This window comes from Stigmatopora nigra, chromosome 20 (assembly GCF_051989575.1).
Source record: "Stigmatopora nigra isolate UIUO_SnigA chromosome 20, RoL_Snig_1.1, whole genome shotgun sequence".
NCBI classification, from domain to species: Eukaryota; Metazoa; Chordata; class Actinopteri; order Syngnathiformes; family Syngnathidae; genus Stigmatopora; species Stigmatopora nigra.
In genome coordinates, this window is record NC_135527.1 from 2875944 (window position 1) to 2899940 (window position 23997).

The 23997-nt window shown below is 40.7% G+C and overlaps 1 protein-coding gene and 2 non-coding genes across 5 annotated transcripts; 2 read left to right on the plus strand and 1 right to left on the minus strand.

Annotated features, from left to right (window-relative positions):
- Nucleotides 1-810: 810 nt before the first annotated feature.
- Nucleotides 811-11126, minus strand: LOC144213354 (uncharacterized). Of its 3 annotated transcripts, XM_077741778.1 has the most exons (3): nucleotides 10724-11126; nucleotides 3003-3977; nucleotides 812-2834 (listed from the first exon to the last, which is right to left on the minus strand). In XM_077741778.1, exons 1-3 carry the CDS (start codon nucleotides 10854-10856, stop codon nucleotides 1993-1995), a joined length of 1950 nt encoding a protein of 649 aa, XP_077597904.1. In that variant the 5' UTR covers nucleotides 10857-11126; the 3' UTR covers nucleotides 812-1992. The 3 variants fall into 3 exon arrangements, with proteins under 3 accessions (XP_077597903.1, XP_077597904.1, XP_077597902.1); XM_077741777.1 differs by lacking the exon at nucleotides 10724-11126 and adding an exon at nucleotides 10626-10713 and having other exon boundaries at nucleotides 811-3977; XM_077741776.1 differs by having other exon boundaries at nucleotides 813-3977.
- An 8183-nt stretch (nucleotides 11127-19309) lies between these two features.
- trnap-agg (transfer RNA proline (anticodon AGG)) lies at nucleotides 19310-19381 on the plus strand. The gene has a single exon. It is a non-coding gene; the product is annotated as a tRNA-Pro (tRNA).
- A 3925-nt stretch (nucleotides 19382-23306) lies between these two features.
- Nucleotides 23307-23378, plus strand: trnam-cau (transfer RNA methionine (anticodon CAU)). The gene has a single exon. It is a non-coding gene; the product is annotated as a tRNA-Met (tRNA).
- Nucleotides 23379-23997: the final 619 nt, after the last annotated feature.

The following is a 23997-nucleotide window of genomic DNA, read 5'->3' on the forward strand; positions in this document are numbered from 1 at the left end:
GTGTTTACATGATGAACCTCAACCACGCAGGGTGAAAATAAATCTATAAATATTCAAATGATCATCTATTTGAGAGTTATGAGAGTAATAAAACCATTTACCTGATATTTTTTTGGTGTTTGTTGTTATCTTGCTCGGTGATGCGTTGATCCTAATCGCCTTGTTTGTCCCCTTATGTCGTAGTTATGCCAGGCTAAACTAGGTTTCAGCCTTTGTTCATAAAATTCGAAAGGAATTGGAACAAATGCTCTGTTCCGATACTTTTGATGGATTCGTTCATGAGGCTAAGAAGAAATAAAAAGCGCAAAATAAAAAGCACATTGCCTTAAAACCCCGTAAAAATTCAAACACTTCAAACAATCGTATTGATTTGACATAAACCCCGCCTCGCCGCTAGGTGGCAGCATTACGCCCAACTGCCGGAAATACAAGAGAAGACTCACAGCCTTTTGGATCCGCGTTTTTGTTATTATATTCCTCATTTTTAGTCACTCAAATCTCCCATATTGAATTTTAAATTAGTCCTTTCCTTTTGTTTCATGTTTTATTTTGAAGCATAACTAAAAAAAAGTACGTTTTAAATCCAAGCAAATAACGCTTCTCTTTTTAGTCACTGTTGAATTTGGAAGGCTCATTTTATTCAACAAAAAGACCCCAAAATTATTTTCACCAAAAAGAGAGCTTTATTGGAAGTACACAAAATATGACAAGATAACTTATAATATGACAAAGTATAAGGACATTGTACTACTTATTCATTTTGACAAAATTCATTCTTTCACACCATATTTCTACTGTTTCTTAGATCCTAGATTTAATATATCAATTATTTTCATTAAAATGGATTATGTTTGAATAACACTCAATACTATTATTGGATTTGCAAACAAATTCAATAGACAAATACTGCAATTTTCAAATTTCGTTTTTAACTGTGAAGACATTTTCCATATTATTTACATCACATTATTGATTATTAACTTTGTACTTTCCTAATTTAGGGTAGAATTGTGAAGTATATAAAATCTTCAACAAACCAATGGCAGTTACTTATACAAGCCTTAAACATACACATGCACTTATATAAACCCTCAATATACTTATATAGACATTAAACATAAATTATAATACAAAATATAGCACTGAATCAACTTCAATTTGAACAATTTCAACTTATGAACACTTTCAACTTATGAACAAGCGCTCGGAACCTAACTCCTTCGTAAGTAGGGGAGCATCTGCACAGTAATACCTTGACATACAAGTGTTCCAACATACAAGAAAATTTTGAGATACGAGCCTACCAGATGGTTCCCAAATGAGTCAGTAGTAAATTAGAACAAATTTGATGGTTTTTTTTAGGATGGAAATGGCTTAATTTATATTTTGTTCATTTCTATGGGAGGAATTGACTTGAGATGCGAGTCAATTGACATACTAGCTCAATTCCGCAATGAACTAGTATCTTAAGGTAATACTGTGTGGATTGTTATTACACGGTAAAAAGTGTAAACATGATCCTTGGAATGCAAAATACAATTCTACTTCGATTACAAAGATCTTTCATACAGAATTTGACAAAGCAAGCAAAGACATCATTGGCCATTGCTTGTCACAATACATTTGCATCTTTTAAGTCAATCCTTACAACTAAATCTCCGGCAAGGAGCTGAGCAGGAAAGGGGTTTCTGACCGATGTGGGCAATTATGTTTTTAAGATATTCCTGCCACAAATTGAGCAAAAAAGGGCTTTTCTCATGTGAGGTTTGTTGAGTCTTCTTTTTAGGTTCACTTATGTGAAAATGTTGGAACATTAACAGCGCCTGGAAAATGTTTTTGAATTGCGTAGCTTTTAAATTGGGCTGTTGTAGCGCATCTGTGGTCACAGACTGAGCAGGAAAACATTGTTCTCTAGTGTGGGTTAATAAGTGTTCTTCTAAGCTTCTCTTTCGGGAAAATGTCCGACCACAAACTGAGCAGGAAAATGGCTTTTTACCTGTGTGTACTTATGTGCCTTTTTACGTTTTGCTGTTGAGAAAATGATTTACCACAAACTGAAAACAAAAATGGCTTTTCACCAGTGTGGGTTCTTGCGTGTACTTTTAATTTATCCTTCAGTGCAAATGTCTGACCACAAACAGAACACGAAAATGGTTTTTCACCAGTGTGGGTTCTTTTGTGTCTTTCAAATTTATCCTTCAGTATAAATGTCTGGCCACAAACAGAACACGAAAATGGTTTTTCATCAGTGTGTAACCTTGCATGAATATTTAAGCTTCCCTTCTGTGTGAATCGTTGACCACAAACTGAACACGAAAATGTTTTTTCACCAGTGTGGGTTATTATGTGTTCTTTTAAGCTTTCCTTCTCTGTGAATCTTTGACCACAAACTGAACATGAATATGTTTTTTCACCAGTGTGTGTTCTTGCATGCCTATTTGAGTGTCCAATCTGTGTGAATTTTTGACCACAAACTGAACATGAAAATGGTTTTTCACCTGTATGGGTTCTTGTGTGCTTTGTTAAGCTTTCTTTTGTAGAAAAGGCTTTACTGCAAACTAAACACGAAAATGGTTTTTCACCAGTGTGGGTTCTTGTGTGTCTTTGAAATTTATCCTTCCGTGCAAATGTCTGACCACAAACAGAACACGAAAATGGTTTTTCACCAGTGTGGATTATTACGTGTTTTTTTAAGGTTCCCTTCTCTGTGAATCTTTGACCACAAACAGAACACGAAAATGATTTTTCACCAGTGTGGATTATTACGTGTTTTTTTAAGGTTCCCTTCTCTGTGAATCTTTGACCACAAACTGAACACGAAAATGGTTTTTCACCTGTGTGGGTTCTTAGGTGGGCTTTTAAGCTGTTCCTGTGTGTGAATCGTCTACCACAAATTGAACACGAAAATGGCTTTTCACCTGTATGTGTTCTTGTGTGGCTTTTTAAGTATTGCTGTCGAGAAAAGGCACGACCACAAATTGAGCACGAAAATGGTTTTTCACCAGTGTGTATTCTTGCATGGTTAATTAAGCTTGCCTTCACTGTGAATCTTTCACCACAAACTGAACATGAAAATGGTTTTTCACCTGTGTGTGTTCTTGCATGACTATTTAAGTGTCCCACCTGTGTGAATCTTTGACCACAAACTGAGCATGAATATGGTTTTTCACCCGTGTGGGTTCTTGTGTGTACTTTCAAAGAAGACTTTTTTCCAAAGGTTTTCCCACACTGAAAGCATTTGCAGAGTTTGTCACTGCTGGGATTTGTCATATCTTCATCATCATCATCATCATCAACATCAAGCAACTTGTTGCCATCTGATAAAGGAGAAATTACATTTTCTGCTCGCCATCCTTCTGTTAAGCTGCCGTTCAGAAGCTCCACCCCTCTGTTGGCCACGCCCAGATCATCTTCACTCTCGAAAGATTCCACAGTTGAACATTTGACACATTCGTTTTTGATTGGAGGTTGGTCTTCTCTTTTGCACTGTTGAGGTAACTCTGGCCTCTCCTCTTTAATTTGGGGCCATACTGAGGCGTTTGCAGGCTCCGCCCCTTCACTGACCACGCCCAGATAATTCCTTTTCACGGACTCACCTGGTGACCAGGTGAAATTATCTTCCTCCTTTTTGATTGGAAGTTGCTCTTCAATTTGTTTTTGAGGGAACACTGGCTCCTCCTCTTTGATTTGGGGGAGCTCAACTTCCCCTTCAAGGTCAACAGACTGCTGCCCATCAGCACCAAGATCATTGTTTGCAGGCTCCACCCCTCCGCTGGCCACGCCCAGAACATCTTCCCTCTTCACGAACTCACCAAGTGACCAGGTGAAATGATCTGCCTCCCCTTTGAATGGATGTTGCTCGTCTCTCATTTGTTGTTGAGGGAACACTGGCTCCTCCTCTTTGATTTGGGGGAGCTCAACTTCCCCTTCAAGGTCAACAGACTGCTGCCCATCAGCACCAAGATCATTTCCGAAACCTGCAAAGACAAAGATAATTGAATTATCATTTTCTAATTACATTAATCCCTCGCTACTTCGCGCTTCAGCTATCGCGGACTCAGAGCTTCGCAGATTTTTTTCAGGAAAAAAATTAATAAAAAATTTAAAGATATTAAATTAAAATTATAAATTACATCGTCTTACAAGGTGTGGAAACAAAATATTCAATTAGAATTAGTAATTTCATCATTTTATAAATTTTAAAACAAAAAATGCATGTATGCGCAAAGCATCATGGGGGATCACGGCCACATCACGGGCATAAGCGCGCAAGCTGATTGCTCACTGAATGTACTCGACTCCCCATTGGCCCATTCACCACGGAAGCCCAAGCTTCTCCCGATGCCCATTCTCAGTCCACGCTTATCTCGTGCTGTACAGTACGCTTCTCGCCAAGTTAAGCGCAAAAGTTTTGTGAAACCCTTCGTGATGCCTCCCAAACGCTCTCCATCCCTTGGTGCTTCTAGTGAGCCGAAGAAAAGGCGAAAGATGTTCACCATTACCGAAAAAGTGAGTTTATTGGACAACTTGAGAGCAGGAAGTAGCTACGCTAGCGTAGCTCGACATTGCGGCCTGAATGAATCCACGGTGCGGTACATAAAAAAGGAGGAGAAGAACATCCGCAAAACTGCTGCAACATCTTTCACGAAAGATGCCAAAAGGGTTGTGAACACCCAGAATAAAGTCATGGTGCGAATGGAAAATCCACTGGTTATCTAGATCCGTGATTGTTGGGCGAAGCAAGTCAGCCAGGACGGAAACTTAATCCGTAGCAAGGCTAAAACTTTGTCCGACGCCATGGTGCATGCGAGTGGTGACGACGCCGTCAGCGTTCTGGATGAGGAAGACGTCGACGAAGGTGATCCTCTGCCCGGTGCCTCAAGCCAGACTAACCCACGACCACGTACGGTTTTCACTGGCAGCAGGGGCTGGCTTGAGAGGTTTAAGCGGCGAGTCGGACTAAGGAATGTGTCGCTGCATGGAGATGCAGCCTCTGCAGACGGAGCAGCAGCGAGGCGCTATGTTGAGGAGGTGTTTCCGGGAATGATAGAAGAAAATGGCTATGTCCCGGAGCAAGTTTTCAACAAGGATGAAACTGGACTCTACTGGAAGAGGATGCCGTCCCGAACCTTTCTCTTCAAGGATGAACTCAATAAGACACGTTTCAAAGCCCACAAGGATCGGGTGACTCTGCTCTTGTGTGGCAATGCAGCAGGATTCATGCTGAGGCCCGGCCTGATCCACAGGTCACTGAATCCTCGCGCATTGAAGAACAGAGCGTTACTTCCAGTCTACTGGATGTCCAACAAAAAAGCATGGATCACCAAGTCCCTCACACTTGATTGGTTCTTTCACTCTTCCATACCACAGGTAAAGTTTTACCTAGCTGAAAAGGGACTGGCCTTCAAAGTGGTTCTCCTCATGGACTGTGCAGGAGGTCATGCAGCTAATTTGCACCATGAAGGGGTGCAGGTGCAGTTCCTGTCAGGTTTAGAACCATATACATTCAATAACTTCGGATCAGAGGTAGCACACGCAGAGTCGGCTTGATGAGATTTTCAAAGACTTCAGCTGAAGGAGGTGTCAGAATAGCCAGCTCTGGGGGATGAGTCCATCCCCCAGCGTGACCAGTTCGAATCCCTACCTACCTCCAACAGTTGAGCTAGTTTTATTAACAAAGGGTCATGTGACCTAGGTACTTAAGGCGGGAAGAGATGAACAAAGAAATGGGTCTGTCTTGGTATATGACGTGCCCCTAACTCATAGGTCTCATGAAGGAAATTTCCACTTGGCTATCCAAAATTCTATCCTAGTGACTATAATAAATTCTATACTCCACAGTTTCTTCCCCCAACACCACTTCCCTTATACAGCCCATGGATCAGGGGGTTATTAGGGCCTTCAAAGCCCTCTACAATAGGGCGACAATGGAGGGTCTCATCTTCTTCATTGAAGAGCCCGACGAGACCTTCAGCATGAAATCTTATTGGAAGGACTACATCATAGCCACGTGTCTGACTAACATTCAGAATGCCCTAAAGGACATGAAAGAACAGACACTCGTCTCCAGCTGGAGGAAATTGTGGCCAAAGAAAATCACTCATGACGATGAGGGTTTCACGCCTAACGAAATCCATCACTCTGCCGTTGATAAGGCTGTCAGGCTGACTCGGTCAGACTGAAGGCTTCTCGGATATGACGGCTGATGAGATTAAAAATCTCATCGACTGTCACTCAGACCCACTGACAGAGGAGGACCGACAGGAAATGACTAAGTCGGCGAGTGAGGGGGAAGACGAGTCTGCAGGACCTCTTCAATGCTGTCAAAGACCTCCAAAAAAAGGCCAGAGAAATGGACGATAACATGGTGAGGGCCGTCGAGTTCAGCAATCGCATCGATGACGTCATGGCTGTTTATAGGCGCATCTTCACCGACCCAAAAAAAAAACAACATTCACAAATCCCCATAACCCCCATGTTTCTTACACGCAAAAGAACTGCGGAAGATCCATCCGGACTGCTATGATGTTTTTGAATTTCTGAGTTTTCTGAATAAAAGTTTACATTTATTACATTTGCAGTTTTTTTACTGGTTTTTACTGTATGTATACTGTATTTGATTTATTTGTATGCACCAACATAACACCTGCATTCTGATGTGGAATAAAACACCTGAATGAACAGCATATTAGCCTGGTGGTGGTTTTGTACACGCCTTATACCTTTCTTTAAGCATTTTTGAAGGAGCACCCCTACTTTGCGGAAATGCACTTATTGCGGGTGGTCCCGGTCCCCATTAACCGCGATAACCGAGGGAACACTGTAGAGCCACACCTCACCCTCACCTAGCTGGATCAGACGATCTCTGCCCCCCCCATACACCCCACTCCAGAGCCTAACAAGGCCACAAATAAAGATAATAAAAACGCCCTGAGGACACCCTTTTTCAGCTGCAGGACTGTTTTTCCCTCACCACTTTGGGAACTTTTTGAACACCACAACCTTCCGGACTACATGTACACTGTACTTTCCTACATCAAAAATTGCACGGTCAACGTCACTGTTAATAAACGGGTATGGGCCTTTTCCGAACGAAAAACCCTGGATGACCAACGAGACACAGACACACATCAAATGCCACAACACCGCCTTCAGGTCAGGGGACAAGGCACAATACGGCGCTGCCAGAGCAGACCTGAAGAGATGCACTAAAACGGCCAAGGCAGCGTATATAAGGAACATTGAGGAGCACTTCACAGAAAATAACCCAAAGAAGTGGCAGGGAATACGACATATTACCAACTACATTAACAATAATATGTCTGTTAATGCAGATCCCTCACCAGCAAAGAAACTGAACCGTTTCTTTGCCCACTTTGAGACTGACAAATCAGACCCAGTCTCAACACCACCACCACCCTGCAGCAATACACTGAAGTTCCAGGAACAGAAAGTGAGAATGGTAATACGGTTTGTGAACAACAGGATGGCTGCTGGCCCAGATGGATTACCTGGGAAGGTGCTCAAAGCCTGTGCTGACCAGCTGGCTGGAGTCTTCACAAAAATGTTCGATTGTCCCCTGCAACAATACATCATCCCATCCTGCCTGAAATCTTCCACCATTATCCCTGTCCCCAGAAAGGCAACCATTGACAGCATGAATGATTATAGGCCTGTTCTACTCACGCCTGTGATCATGAAGTGCTTTGAAAAGTTGGTCTCCCGCCATATCAGGGATACATCTCCTCCCTTAGTTGAGACTCATCAGTTTGCTTATAGCGCAAACTGGTCCACTGAGGACGCTATAGCTCAACAAACAGCACTGAGCCACCTAGAGCACCTTGGGAATTACGCGAGGATGCTTTTCATTGACTATGGCTCAGCCTTCAACACTATAAAACCGGACATTCTGGCTGACTAACTCTATCACCTTGGACTATCCTCTTCCATCTTCTGCTGCATAAAGAATTTCTTAACCAACCGGCCACAAACTGTTAGACTTGGTCCCCACCTCTCTTCTTACATTACACCGAGCACTGACTCCCCTCAGGGCTGTGTACCGAGTCCTTTTCTGTACTCCCTGTACAAATACGACTGTACACCAACCCACAAGTCTAACTCCATCTTCAAATTTGCTGATGACACCACTGTGGTCGAACTCATCTCAGGGGATGAGTCGGCACACAGAGACCAGGTCAACAAACTGTCTTCGTGGTGCTCGGTGAACAATCTCACACTGAACACCACGAAAAGTAAAGAAATAATCTGTAAAGTTGCGTAAAACATTAATAAGTGCATTTCAAAGGACATACATATTTCCTATTGGCTCTGACAAATCCGCAGCCAAACAGTGACACATAGTGACACCTATGATGGTGGTGACACTGATGATTGTAATAATGATTGAAGGTCCCTATGACATTTAACCGTGACACGTATTGAGAGATTATATGCAAGGATTCGTGACATCCAAATTCCCTATAACAAAGAACAACCTGTCAATAATCATAATGATGTCTTTAACATGTCTCAGTGACTGTTGTACCTTTTCCATGACATCATTGCTGAAACTTAATAAAAGCGCGACTTGGGACTTGGGAAGAAGAGAAGGTCCGCAGAGCCGAGTGCGTGTCCATAATGGACTCGCGCCTCCAACCTTCCCCAGCCGTGCGGTTGCTTTAAAATATAACACAGTCTCATGCCTCGTTTTTCCTTTGTGCACGGTTGGTAAGTATGGGGATCTGTAACTTCAGACCCAACATAATCCTGGACTTTGGCTAACACAGCACAGATCTAGCCCCACTCCTCATAAATGGAGTATGTGTAGACAGGGTCCAGTCCTTTAAATTCCTGGGGGTCCACGCGACTGTAAGCTCTCCCGGGCAACATACACCTTGGCGGTGGTGAAGGAGGCTCAGAAACAATTTCCTGAGGGTACTCAGGAGGAACAACTTGGACACTAAGCTTCTGGTGACCTTCTATAGAGCCACTGTGGAGAGCATCCTGGCATATTGCCTCACAGTGTGGTACGCTGGAAGCACGGCAGCAGAAAAAGGCCACGCAGAGAGTGATTAATACTGCCAAGAAGATAGTCGGCTGCTCTCTGCCCTCAATGGAAGACTTGTTACCTCAGCAGAGCGGGAACATTGCTGGCGACCCATACCACCGTGGTCAAAACCTGTTCCAGCTGCTGCCCTCTGGCAGACACTACAGGTCTCACAAAATTATGGACGAATAGGCGTAAGGAGTTTTTTTTCCCAACAGCCATCAGTACTCTGAACTTGCGTTAAAACGACACACAAACCTTTCTGCGTAATAACTTCGGGGTGAGGTAACATGAAGGGCGTTGGGCGGTGATCTGCCTTTTACTGGCTGACTGAAGGTAAGTGAGGAGATAGTGAGAGGTAAGTGATAGGTTTTTTTTTCTTTGTTGGGATCTGCGAGGCAACCTTTTTCTGCAGTCGCCGGGATTTGGTTCCGCTCGGGGTGATGCGAAGTATCCATCATGGCAGAATGTCAACAAGTCTGAAATTATCACTTATTAGGGCCTTTTGTCGGGAAAGCGCACCTTGTGGAGAAGCACTACCAATTTTGTCATACGCAGCTGGGTATGATGACAATTAGGCTTTTGTCGAGTCGATGATGATGCGGGGTAGACCTGCCAACTGGCTTGATAATTGTTTGTTCATGGCAAGCCATGTGGCCAAACTGGTTTTGCAATTGTTTGTTAAGACAGTGGAATGTAGGATAGGCTAACTAACTGGCCTTGCAATTGTTTGTTCGCACCACGAAATGAAAGATAGCTAGCTAGCTGGCCTTGCAATTGTTTGTTCGCCTGATGAAATGCAACATAGGCTGGCTAACATGGTTTGCAAATGTTTCCTTGTATTGTAGAATGTGGCCAACTCGCTTTAGAACTGTTTTTTCGAATCGCGCAATATAAGATAGGCTATGGCAGTTTGTGTGAGCTATAAAAAAATTGTTTGCATAAAACTTAAACCTGCAAATGTCTAACCATATTAGCCAAAAGTTTTGTTTACATGAACTCTGTCCTACATCACTATCTTAGAAATATTAGCCCGTGTTCCTATATAAAGACTGACCCAGTTTTCATTCAGAGATAATGGCGAGGATGACAGACTGTGAGCGGTTCACAGCGGTTTGAGCATTCTCCAAATATGCTGCAGTCCGGTAATAAACCTATTTCCTATTTAAATTGATCTCACTATTTCTTAACCTGTTCCTGAAGTTGTATTTTCTGATCTATCAGATGACAAAACATATGTCCGATTATTATTACTACTATTACAATCATTACTATCATTCCCATCATTCCCACCAATCCCACCATTACCACCATTACCACTATTGCTACTATTACTACTATTATTATTTTACCATATGAAAGAATACAGACGTTTCTTTTTTTCAATTGAAGTGTGTATTTGAGAAATTTGTAAATTGGGGTAAGGCGGTATGGGCTGGAGTTTATTTTGTTGCATGAGTTATTGGAACAATAGACGCAGATAACGTCGTCACACTTGCAAAATATTGTAATCCACGGGTAGTATTCTCAACAGCAGGCTTTTAAAATGGAATTGGGAGATAAGAAAATGTACACATACCTATGTAGTCTCGCATACATTGCAACATCAAGAGAATAACATTTGGACACGGCAAATATAAATCACACCGAGCAAATGCTCATCAAACGTGAACCCACCTTCTAGTCTGTGAAGAATAACTTTTGCTTGCATTAATTTGCAATCGACGGGGTGGTGTTGACGTGTAAGGTCCTGTTTTACGTCAAAAAGTTCCTCCTGCAACTTTGTTGTTGTTGTTTTCACGGCAGCCATTTCGCACACTTGATATCGGCTTTTTTTTATAGAAGCTAGCTCGCGGAGCTAAATAAAGTCGCACAGTTTTAAGATGGATTACTGATGTTGAATCCGTAAAGTTATTAAGGCTAGAAACGTCGTGAATACTTCAGTTCAGTTAAGTGACTGGAATTCGAAGACAAATTAGACGGGCAAAAAGTCAGATATTCGCAGAGTAAGCTCTCCCTATTCGGCCATCTTTATTCCCCCTCGCGTTTCTGGTCAGGGGTGCATGATGGGAAAGACAGTTTCCCGCGACGCAAACCTTCCGTTCAAAATAAGATGTTTAATGTATGTATAATATTCAATCTATATCTGAAAAAAAACGGGCAAAAAATCAATAATGGGAGACACATTGTGTCGGAATCGCTGCTTTTTGTCTATATGCTGTGTCTTTTTTAATGGAAATAAAAAAGTGTTATTATCATTCCTAAGGTTTATTGAAACTTTGTATTTTTAAATTGATCTATGATGTATGATGCAGTCCACGAGTCTCAAACCCCTGTTAATATTTATTGTTTGGCTTCACGTATTTTTCCTATATATATGAAATAAATGTGTTAATATTAATAGGACAATACGTATAACTAAGTGGCATATAATTCTCTTATACTGGTATCATTTGTATATTTTAATTTCAATACTGTTAACCTGGCAAAAACTTTGACGTGTCTCTATATATTTAAACAGAGTTTATACCCGAATGGCATTTATAAATTAAATGATTCCGTCATTATCTTGGTTGTATTGATTGTATGAGTTTTTAAAACGAAATGACTGAAAAATATCAGTTGGTCTCATTCGTATTTGAGTCTGACTACCACCAGCATAACATAAAAGGGGAGGTAGGGGGCTTCTACCCCGAAACACGCTTTTCTTTTTGAACTCCTGAATTCATTTTTAATCATTGTACATGGTCAAAAAATAATTGCAGACGCAGGAGGTTTTCCACAAGGAACACTCGATCGTTTGCAAAAGAATGCATGCAAAAGTTGTTCTTCACAGACTAGAAGGTGGGTTCACTTTTTCTATTCATATATTCTCTCAATGTGTAATAAAATGGATTTTTTTGTGCGCTGTAATAATTTAATTATCGAATAAACCCAACAGATATGGATATTTTTCTTAAGGATACCCATCGATCAAAAATCATATCAGATTTTAACGGAAATCAGACCCAATGCGTCATTTTCAGAGTATTGGAATCGGGTAAAAGCATTTTTTTTTATTTATTGAATGACATTTGGGGCGGCCCGGTAGTGCGGTGAGCCTCACAGCTCTGAGGTCCTGGGTTCAAGACCAGGTCGGTCCAACTGTATGGAGTTAGCATGTTCTCCCCAAGCCTGCGTGAGTTTCTTCCGGGTACTCTGGTCTCCTCCCACATTGGACATTCTAAATTGCCACTAGGTTTGAGCGTCATTAGTTGCCATTGACAGGGAGAGATGTCCAATCCAGTTTGACTGCGATCCCTCCGGTCAAATTGGATTGGATGCCTGTCGTCATTAATGGGAGGGAAATAGGATCACTTGCTCTGGCAGTTAATGAGTTAAGATAGCAAGTAACAAAATGATCCATAAAGGTCAAGCTAAACGGATCTGACACATTTGTAGGTTTTAAAATAATGAAAACAACCTCTGGCTCATTGGTCTGGTGGTATAATTCTTGCTAAGGGTGAGAGAGGTCCTGGGTCCAACTCCTGGATGAGACATAATCTTGTCGAATTGTGATCTATTATGGGGGTTGATATGTTGCATGCTTCACCTGAGAAAAAAGTGTTGATTTGTCATATATGATGGGGTGATATGGGACATTAGCCATCTGAGAAAAAAAGTGTCACATAATGAGTATATCTGGCTCCTTGGTCTAGTGGTATGATTCTTGCTTCGGGTGTGAGAGGTCCCGGGTCCAACTCCCGGGCGGGCCCTAGTTTTATTGAATTATGATATATGATGGTGTGGGTGATATGGGACATTAGCCATCTAAGACAAAAAGTGTCAGTTTAAGAGCACCTCTTGCTTGTTGGCCAATACTTCAATAAACTCAAACATTGGAAGACATACTGAGGCAGATATAATGAAAGTTAAGGCCGCGTCTGCAGAGGCAGAGATGCAACAATTTCAGAGGCCGGAGAGTGTGACAACTCTCCAGGCTCCCCAAAGCTATTTCCCGCTGAAAAGCTGCTTCAACTGTGTTTTTAATAGAGATAAGACAAGTCATAAAAATGGGAGGCGTTAATACAAATGAAGGAGGTGGAGTACAAAAGGTGTTGGGCACATTTTAACCAATAGGTGTAAATTAAATTATATTCTAGTAACTTTTAATACATCAGAGTGTAAAAGGGCGCAAGATTAAATATAAGAATACAATTTATATTTCACATTAGCCACCTAAGGAAAAAAGTGTCACCGTATGGACACCCCTGGCACATCTGTCACATTGACTTAAAAAATTTGACAGACAGGCCGGGTCAGCACAAGATACGATACATATAAAAAACTGCATCCTTTAACAGTACATATGAAACATAATCAGAAAAAAGGACTAAAGTATTAACATACTCATCACTCATCATTAAAGTAAAAAGTATAAAGTACAAAGTAAAGTAAAAAGGAATGTAATAAGAAATAGTCAAATGTAATTTAAAGAAAGATAGAGGGGCTGTAAAACACGAAAAACAAAAAGAGTGGACAGACCTACTGCCACAGGCGAATTATTCGATCGAAATGTTTGTCGTAAGACAAAATGTTGTATGGCGAAGTGGTCGTATCACAAGGTTCGACTGTGCAGTGTTTAACATGTGAGAAAGAAGATTATGTTTAATAATGTTTATTTACTTTTGATGTGTATGCACGAATGTATGAGTCTTGGGTAAAGCCCATGGAATAGTAAGCCATGAGTCAATTTTCAATTCAAGTTGGTTGTTCATTTTACAAATCAGCTGTAGTAGCTCAGTTGGGAGAGTGTTGGACTTAAGATCAAAATGTCCCTCGTTCAACCTCTAGTGTCGGCAACACATCAGACTTTGCAAACCCAACCTAAATCAGCTGGCAGACAGTTTGAAAATGGTTTTCTTGTAAGCCACTTTGCAGTCAAGTTAGATTCTTATCACCTCCTTAACCCAAATAGGCTCAGACTCAGATTGTTGAAAATTTACGACAATATGCGAATAGTCACAAAGGTTGTTCAAACGGTGATCCCGCTGCATCAGCATCTTCTTAAGCGTCTTTCTAGGGCTGCATTCTGGGGTGAAGGTCCAGTAAACAGTCCTTGGTGACTTGGTGACTTGTTACAATCTTGAGTTCTCCTCAGACAAATTGAAGAAGCTTTCATACAAAAATGCTAAAACACATATAATAGTATTAATGAATACTGTCCAACACTAAGGATAAATATTTCTTTTCTCATATTTAGATGTAATTTTCGATTGTTTACATTTTTTTACCTGTCTTGTTCAGTTGTTTTTTTTAAATGATACTGCATTTTTTTGTTGGTAACATGCTTTCAAGTATGTGTATGAATCTATAAGGCAATTCCAAAAACATTTTTTTCACAGCAATGGTAACTCTTGGAAGTGGGGTAGTTTGCCTCTACAAAAAAAGGAACTGATGTTGTCTCCCGTGGGGTTAATCAGGCCCAGTGATTCTTGGACCAATGTTGACCGCAGCCTTGTAGCCCTGGTAGGGTTACCCATGGCCAACTGGTCTGATGTGTGGGATTAGACGAAGAATGGCTCAGAGGATCTCTTATGATGAGCAACATTATTGGACGAAATCTTCCCTCGCCTGGACGCGGTTAGGAAGAGCCTGAGCGTAAGGTTGAGAAAACCCGGCTCGACATAGTTTGGCTCTGGAGTTGCCCGCGGGACAAAAGGTTTGCATCCCTCCGTTTTCAGGTGGGGGAACGGCACTTGATTGTTGTATGTGTGCATGCACAAAACAGCAGTTCAGGGTATCTACCCCTTTTGGAGTCCTTGGATGGGTTGCTGGAGAGTGCTCCTTAGGGGGACTCCATGTTCTGCTGGGGGACTTCAATGTTGATGTGAGAACTGGAGGGATTGATTGGGAAGAACGTCCCCCCTGATTGAAATTTGAGTGATGTTCTATTGTTGAATATCGGCACTCGTAGTTGATTGACAATAATGAACACCATGTTCAAGCATAAGGGTGCCCATATGTGCATTTGGCACCAGGACTCCTGCATGTCTTGGATACTCGGGTATAGAGAGGGATGGAGCTCTCAACCAATCACAACCTGGTGGTGGGTTTGCTCAGATGCCATTGAAGCCCGGGAGACCTAAACGTTTCGTTCCCCTATTAGAAGGACATTCAATTCCCACTCGCCGCTCCCCACTCGACCTCATCCGTTCAAGCTCGCCCCTCGCCCGTTCAAGCTCGCCGCTCGCCCGTCCATCCCCGCATCTCCATGCCGATTGGCCCGACAGTCGCACCCGAGCCAATGCCAACACATTGCTCTTTATCTCATTTAGGCAGAGCATGGTGCTGTAAATGCCAAAGTCGTGGTGTCGACCGCTCAACAGGCACGGCCTCTCTAGAACACAGTTGTCAAAGAGGCAGCCCGGGGAACAAATCTGGCATTCTGCATCATTTTGTACCGTTTGACACCCTTGCCCTAGAGTAAGTTAAGATTGCCTAAAATGATTCATTTTGCCGTAACGTAACAGTTTAGTGAGCTGACATTTGCAATTGCGGTCATCACACAAAAATCTTGGCAATTTTACACATGGCTGATTAGCTCAGTTAGTCAGAGTGAGGTGCTAATCATGCCAAGGTTGTGCGTTTAACCTCCGTACGGGCCATGACATCTCCAAAGTCAATTGAAATTATCTAGTCCAACTTATTTTGCCTTAACATAAGTGTTTAGCTAGTTGACGTGTTGCATTTGCGTCATTATGAAAATACCTGGGCAGTGCACCACATGGCCTCTTAACTCAGTTGGTCAGAGTGTGGTGCTAATAATGGGCGAAGTTGTGGGTTCAACTCCCACACTGGCCATGACTTATTTATAGTAGTTGCCTAATAGACCTTATTTTGCTCTAACATAACATAATATCTTGTCTTGATGTTTCTTCAGTTTCTAGGATCGGTAATTTCTCGCTCCACAAGGCAGAAGATGCCACCCAGGATGTGAATCATCTCAGTGAGGGAATATTAGCTAGGTTCCTTCCCAAATTGGTGTGAAATTAAATTTGTCTTCATATTCGAGGGGTCGGAAAAGTGCTCCTCAACTTTGCTTAGCCTCCAATGAGGAAGCCTGTAGAAAATCATAATAGGATTACTCTTAATAGTCGTCACAAGTGCAAAAATCTCCAAATAAAGATGTAAAAACCCTTAAATTCCAAACAAAAAAAATGCTGTACCGGACTTGTTTATCTGTCTGGTAAGATGACTGAGCTACCTTGCTAATGCTAGTGGGATAACATTCTTAACCTTAGTTTTTCATGCTAATTGCTAGCATGCGCGAACACGAGATTAGACACAATTGGTGTATGTTCTATCAATATTAAAATATAACAAAAAATCACAAAATATTCATAGTTGAGAATGTGGTCACATTTTTCACTCAATCATGGATATCTTTTTAACTTTACTCAAAAATCTAAGATAACCACAAATGACATAGAACTCTTCTTAAGAGAGCAAAGATGCTACACAAAAAGTGCATAAACTGATGACAACTCATTCTTTTTTCAAAATTGAATGTAATTTTTACAAATGGATGTATAGTTCTATAAGCATGAAGAGATAATTAAATCTTAAATGGCCATTGTTAGACTAATAATTTTAGCACCTGACTCCAATTCCTTAACTCTGTCTTATCCCGTCTAACAATGGAGCGTGTTCAGGACCGGAGGAGACAAACCAGGGTTGAGTGAGTTAATCCACAAATTATTTATTCCTGGCAAATTGATCCATACACAGCTTCGGGTCATCCTTCCAAAGAATAAGCCCGCTGAGTGTCGCTGTCCCCAGCGGAGGATGAGAAAGACATCGCCCAGACCCTCATTTGCCCAGTTACAGAATTACAAAAATGCATATTCATTTGCTGATTGACAATGATGCGGACTGGTCCACGACTACCGCGAGGGGTGTCTTCTCCGGACTACACACTCTCCATCCTCGAATCCACATCATCCAGACCATCTGTCTCCTTATCAGCATGAGTTCACCCTCAGAAGAAGAATCTGAGACAGAGCCTTCAGTTCATATTGTAATTGAGTTAAAAACAAGAGTTTAATCCTACAGTAGTACTATCAAAATGAAACAGCTACAGTAAAATGAATGAGTAAAATATGTCATTTTTTCATCATTCAGAATAATTTATCACATTTCCCTTCCCAATACGAGAGTGTCTTGAGAGACTGGAGCCTAAATCCAGCACCTTGGACTGCTTGGCCACACTACCGTAAATTGGGCTGATAGAAGGTTTCCGCAAACCTACAGCAATCTATGATCTTAATCTCTGAGGGTGCAGTGAGACACCCGGCTGACTTGCAGGCAGGCGTGGCCTCAATTCCCACTAATGCTAATCCTCAATAAGATTGCCAATTTTTAGTGTTAAAAATAATAACATCAATATTAAGTTAATACATTTTTAACCGATGAAAATATATGCGACAATATTAAATTTGACAGTGATAAGCAATTTCACATTGAAAATGTTTCTTTCTTCCGAATCACAACAAAGCAATTTAGTAACACACGATTTAGAAGCATAACCCCAAAAGTTTGGCGTCAGAGATTTAGCAGCAGAAATCTTAAATCATATAACAAAGACAATTTCACATATGTCAAGCAATAAATATAGGCCCCTTTTCAATATCAAAATGCTAATGTTGAATTTATTTTACAATACAGATTCTGACATAAAATAAACAGGATAGATGATATCTAGATATTTTAACAACTGCAAACATTGTGCGGAAAAACGTTTGTAACGTTTATATGTCAAGCAATAAATATAGGGTCTTTTCAATATCAAAATGTTAATGTTGGACTTATTTTACAACACAGTTTCTGACAAATCTTATCAGACTAACTAAAAAGGTTACATGATATCTATATTTTTAAACGACTGCAAACATTGTGCTGCATACGTTTGTAACGTTTATAGAACGTTTTAGTTTTAGAAGATGCACACGGGTAGTATGCTTGTGACAACTTTCTGACATGTGGTATGATTAACTATGTTTTTATAATATTGAAAATCCACAAGAACCCACACAGGTGAAAAACCTATACCCAGCTCAGTCTGTAGTATAAAAATCAGTTGCCAAAAGACCTTAAAATAACCCCAAAGAACCCAGACAGGTTAAACATATTTTCTTTGTCAGTTTGTAGTTAAACATTCACTTGGAAGGTCAATTTAAAGCATTTAGCTTTACAGATTAGATAAGCATTGATCAATTGATACAACCAAATGATGTTGCTTATTATTCTTTCTATATATAATAAAACTTTAGTTTGGAAATTACAGCATTGCAATTATGGGGTTAATACGCCTAAATGTTACAGTGATAACGATTGGCAATAACAAGCTTAGATAAGGGAGGAAGGAAGGATTCTCCGATAACAATCAGGTATTCGATAATAACAATTAAGGGGAACTCAAAATAAACTCCATTGGAATTTAAACAAACAAGCCTTCATTCGACAAAACATCTCCATAAAGAAGCGAAAAGAGCGTCACAATTTACGACAATAGGCAAGTAAGCACAAAGGTTGCTAGGATAGAAATCAGACTGCATAAGCATCTTCTTAAGCGTCCTTCCAGATTTGCATTCCTTGGGTAAAAGTCGAGTAAACATTCATTGGAACGAGGACTCGGTGGCTAGTTACGATCCCGAGTTCTCTTCAGAAAAATTGAAGAAGTTTCCATAAAAAAAATTATTAAATGCACACATATATAATAGTATTACAAAATTAACCCAACAGTGCGAGAGGTCCAGCGTCCAACTCCCGGACCCCTTGCTTTGTCGAATTGTGATCTATTATGGGGATTGATATGTCACACACTTCACCTGAGAAAAAATATGTTACTGCACAGGCACCCCTGGCATATTGGTCTAGTTGTATGATTCTCGCTTATGAAAAAATTAAAATCAGACATAGGCATTGTCGTCATCATTGACTTGGTGCAATAAGTTTCGGGTCCAACTCCCGCATGAGCCCTTGCTTTGTCGAAATTGTGATCTATGGTGAGGTATTATGGGACATTAGCCACCTGAGATGAATAGTGTCACTAATTGGGCACCCGAAGCATGTTGGTCTAGTGGTATGATTCTTGCTTAGGGTGCCATAGGACCCGGGTCCATCTCCCGGACAAGCTTGCTGTTTGTCAAATAGTGATCTATGGTGGGGTGATACGGGACATTAGCCATCTCAGAAAAAAAGTGTTGTTCAATGAGCACATCTGGCTCGTTGGTCTAGTGGTATGATTCTCGCTTAGGGTGTGAGAGGTCCCGGGTCCAACTCCCGGACGAGCCTTTGCTTTGTCAAATTGTGATCAATTATGGGGGTTGATATGTCACATACTTCACATGAGAGAAAAATTGTGATTTAAGAGCTCATCTGGCTGTTGTTCTAGTGGCATGAATCTTGCTAAGGGTGCCTAGGGTCTTTCTTAATCAACATTTTCCAATAGTCAGACATACAATTAAAATTTAGGTATATATCTATCCATTGTAGTTTCTCTTTTCGCTCTAATTGTTTATTTTAGAAATCTGTAAGAAGGTTTGTTCTCAATTGAAACGCTTTCACTTTTTTATGGAGACAATAAAACTAATATAAAATGTTCCTTATGGTTTATGGCATTGCTCCTCGAGCAATAATCTTTCCAATCAATATTGGATGCTTTCCATTACGTCTGACCACGTCAATACTTTTATCTTACCTGTCTCCTCAAACGTTTCAACTGAGAGAACCTCCTTACAGTGCAAAGGTGGATCTGCATCCTCCTTTTCAGCTATTTTCATGTCTGCTGTTTGGTCAGCAACACTTGTACGGACGTTCTCATTTTGGGTTGCTTGTGCGTCTTCTCCATGTTTCCTGTTGAAAAACACAGAATTCTTCTGCTAACTCAAAATTTGTGCGTTTCTTTAAAGTTTTTCTTTTACGCAGATAGCCAGATTAGTCGAATCATTCAGCTCCAACCGTGTAGTGAATGATGGTGTTTTGTCTATCGTCTACTAAATAAGATTTCCATATTTTATTGTCCGGTTGACCTCGTTATGCGGGCGCAATGATTTCATAACGAGATATGGAACCTTTCGTCAATCCTGTCAATTAATCTGTTAACACAATTTGAATGCCATTATCACTATAAATCAATGGTACTTTGGAATTTCATATGATGCACTGTTTTTGTTTTTTCATTTCAGTGCTCCAAAATTTCACATTGCAGATTTTCTCCTCCAATTCAATGCATTATCATCAAAAAAATTCTTTGGACTAAAAAATGTCCATAATTTTTCATCGCCATCCAAAAAGGCTTATTGGCGATTTCAGAAATTGATTTCAAATTTCCAATCCTTTGCTGCCATCCCTGGAAAGGGCTTATTGGTGGTTTCAGAAATTGATTCCAATTTGCTAACTCTTTTTCCACCCAGATATCTAACGGATTGATTATATCTTGGTGGATGGCCAATCAAAAACACAAAAAGACAAACAACCATTCACGCTCACACTCATTCATAATCAGACATGAGTGGTCTGCAATTTTTGTCACTAGTGGAGAGCAGCTTCTTGGCAGCTAACCACCTTTTGCTGTCCTATCAGCACTAATCGTTCTCAATAGAACTAGGTTAACGGCATTTGGTTACCATCAATTGTTTGATATTAATCCAATCTGTGATATTTTAATAGTCATTAATATGACTCACGCTAAAGCATATTTCATCTAGTGATGGAAAAACAATGAATCATGTTTCGTGCACTAAACATATTCATCTTATTCCATCCTATAGAAATCATGCTTATCCTAAATTAATTATTTTATATAATCTTCGCCAGGTACAATTTATCTAATAATTTGGATCAATGCCATTTCTGGATTGTTTTCTTCTCGTTTGATATCAATAATAATTTGGATGAATGCCATTTCTGTCTCCTCTGCTCTTCCTTGGTGCAAGGTAACTTGAGATGTCCCTTGCCTGGCATTCCAGGAGCCCCCCCCCCCCCCCGCACCCCTCCCGTGCCTGGTACGAGCCTGCACGATGAGGGGGCCACTGTCTCTTAGCAGGCCTCGTATCAATCAAAGCTGTTATGCTGGCAAGATTTGGGATGGGTTAGTAGGAGATGGGCTAGGGAAAAAGGCTTTTCTTCCCATTTGGCCGACATTTTTCCTTTGTCCTCGGCTCAGCCATTTTTCTTCACGTGTGCTTTGCCCTTTTCACTCCCAGCCCTTATCATGTTCTCTCTCGGGATGTCCCAATCCGCCATCTCTTAAATACATATTTTATGCCTAATTGGGCCTGAACGATCTAAACTTGAATATATTGAAGATCTCTACATATCTTCTTTTTTTCAATAGCCTTCTCAACTTGTAATTTACGCTTTATGGCCTGTAATGGCTCCTCCAACATTCTCCCATCCCACTCTTTGTCTTTATTTTTCCTCCACCCATTCATATATGTGCAATTATCCAGGAAAATGCTTCAGCATAAACTTCATGTCGGTTGAGAGTTCTTTGCTGTTTGTCAAACCTATTTTTGCAACTTTTCTTTTGTTTGAAGATTTTTGCTTATTCAAAAAATATATTTATATATTCTGTTATTGTTATAATGTATTTATTAGTTTTTATTTAGTGTTTACTCACCTTCTCTAGGGACGTTCCATTTAATTTACTATCTTATTTACCCGCCTACATAGTCGTTTATACTTATATTTATTATTCTATATATATTTTCTTTATTTTGAGCTCTTTCATTCTCTTGGCACAGTATAATAATATTTTTTCTATATCTTTAACGCAATCTTCGGAGTCCCTGGCGGAGGGTTGCGACCACCTCCTTTCTGTCTGGTGATTCACTCAATTAGAACTCTTCCAGAAATCTCGAGATTCTTACTTGATCTCCCGTGTACGTTTCCTAACTTCTCTAATCCCGAGAACACTCCCCTGACTTACGGAGAGCGGCATACGAAACATTTTTCTCCGACACACGGAGCATCTTTCTTCTCTAGAAAGACGGGGTCTCAATACTGGATTGGATTCTACAAATTAATCTTAAAAGTGCCTTACCACTCAGATGTGCTCTGCGTCCGGTGGGATGGATTTGCTTCCTTCTTCTGGATAGCGGAAAATCGATCACCCTTCTCCTCAATGGGGAGACAGCTGACGTCAGATTTTTGGATTAATTTTTCGCGATCCAAAATCAGGAGGCCAAACCTCCCGAGTTTCGGCACCAGAATGTTGGGGCTACTGGCCAACACTTAAATAAACTCGAACACAGGAACACACACTGAGGCAGATGGAATGAAAGTTAAAGGCCGCGTCTGTGGAGGCGGGGGAGTGGACCATTCTGAGGCCCGAGAGTGTGACTACTCTCCAAGCTCCTCGAAGCTATCTCCCGCCGAAAAGCTGCTTCAACGGTGGTTTTATTAGAGATAAGACAAGTCATAAAAATGGAAGGCGTTAATACAAATGAAGGAGGTGGAGTGCAAAAGGTGTAGTGCACATTTTAACCAATAGGTGTAAGATAAATTCTATTCTAGTAACTTTTAATACATCATAGTGAAAAGAGTGCAAGACTAAATATAAGAATACAAATATATTTCAATATGATTAACTATGTTTTTACAATATCGGAAATCCACAAAAACCCACACAGGTGAAAGACCATTTTCCTGCTCAGTCTGTTGTCAAAAATTCAGTTGCCGAAAACCTTAAAATCACACAAAAGAACCTAGACAGGTTAGACATATTTTCTTTGTCAGTTTGTAGTTAAAAATTCACTTGAAAGGCCAATTTAAAGCATCACAGAACGAATCCACACAGGAAAAAAAATCTTTTCCCTGCCCAGTCCGTGGTCAAACATTCAATCACAACAAAACCTTTAGAAAAAACAATTCTCACAGTTGTATAAAACAAAAAAATCCTTCCACTCGATTTGTAAAGTAACATTAGCTATTAGCTAAAGTGCCAGTTTAAATTTGACATGGTATCTTGATTTTGTTAATTGCGCCGCCGAATGTCTTGTATTTGTGTTTTTCAATGAAATTGAAGTTTTTAACAGCAAAATGGTTGAACTCACCATGGATGTGACAGTCCACAGTCGAGACCGAGGTGCTTGTGCTGGTGGTCCTCAGAAGCTCTGGCAGCAGGTGGGAATCATCACGTGCCTCTGTATGTCTGATTGGATTGGTCTGATTGATTAAATTTGTGAGTCAGCTTGTCATACTGTAATTGAGGAGAAGCAGAGTAGCGCAGTGGAAGCGTGCTGGGCCCATAACCCAGAGGTCAGTGGTTCGAAACCATTCTCTGCTACTTACAGTCATTTGCTTTTTTGCAGAAGCAAAATACCTCACTTTCAATTGTTGCAGTTGCTGTGAAAAACTGATCTTTATAATTATTAATTCTTAAAATTAATAACTCACTTCACATTTTTCTTAAGGATACCCACCGATCAAAAATCGAATCAGAATTTAACGGAAATCAGACCCAATGCGTCATTTTCAGAGTATGGGAATCGGGTATAAGCTAAATTTTGTGATTCAATGAATGACATTTGGGGCAGCCTGGTGGTGCGGTTCTGGGTTCAAGACCAGGTCGGTCCAATTGTATGGAGTTAACATGTTATTCCCTGCGTGGGTTTCTTCCGGGTACTCCGGTCTCATCCCACATTGGACATTCAAAATTGCCACTAGGTGTGAGCGTCAGTAGTTGCCATTGACAGGGAGAGATGTTCAATCCAGTTTGACTGCAATCCCTCCGGTCAAATTGGATTGGATGCCTGTCATCGTCAATGGGAGTGAAATAGGATTACTTGCTCTGGCAGATAATGAGTTGAAATAGCAAGTCACAAGCATGTCCATAAAGGTCAGGCTAAACAGATCTGACACATTTGTAGGTTTTAAAACAATGAAAACAAGGTCTGGCTCATTGG

Bases quoted from the DNA above. Each gene is read 5' to 3' on its own strand.
- LOC144213354 (XM_077741776.1), bottom strand. From the start codon at position 10,856: ATGGCTGCCGTGAAAACAACAACAACAAAGTTGCAGGAGGAACTTTTT. The intron at 3,978-10,723 runs GTGGGTTCACGT...TTGTCTTTGCAG, and splicing joins TATTCTTCACAGACTAGAAG to GTTTCGGAAATGATCTTGGT.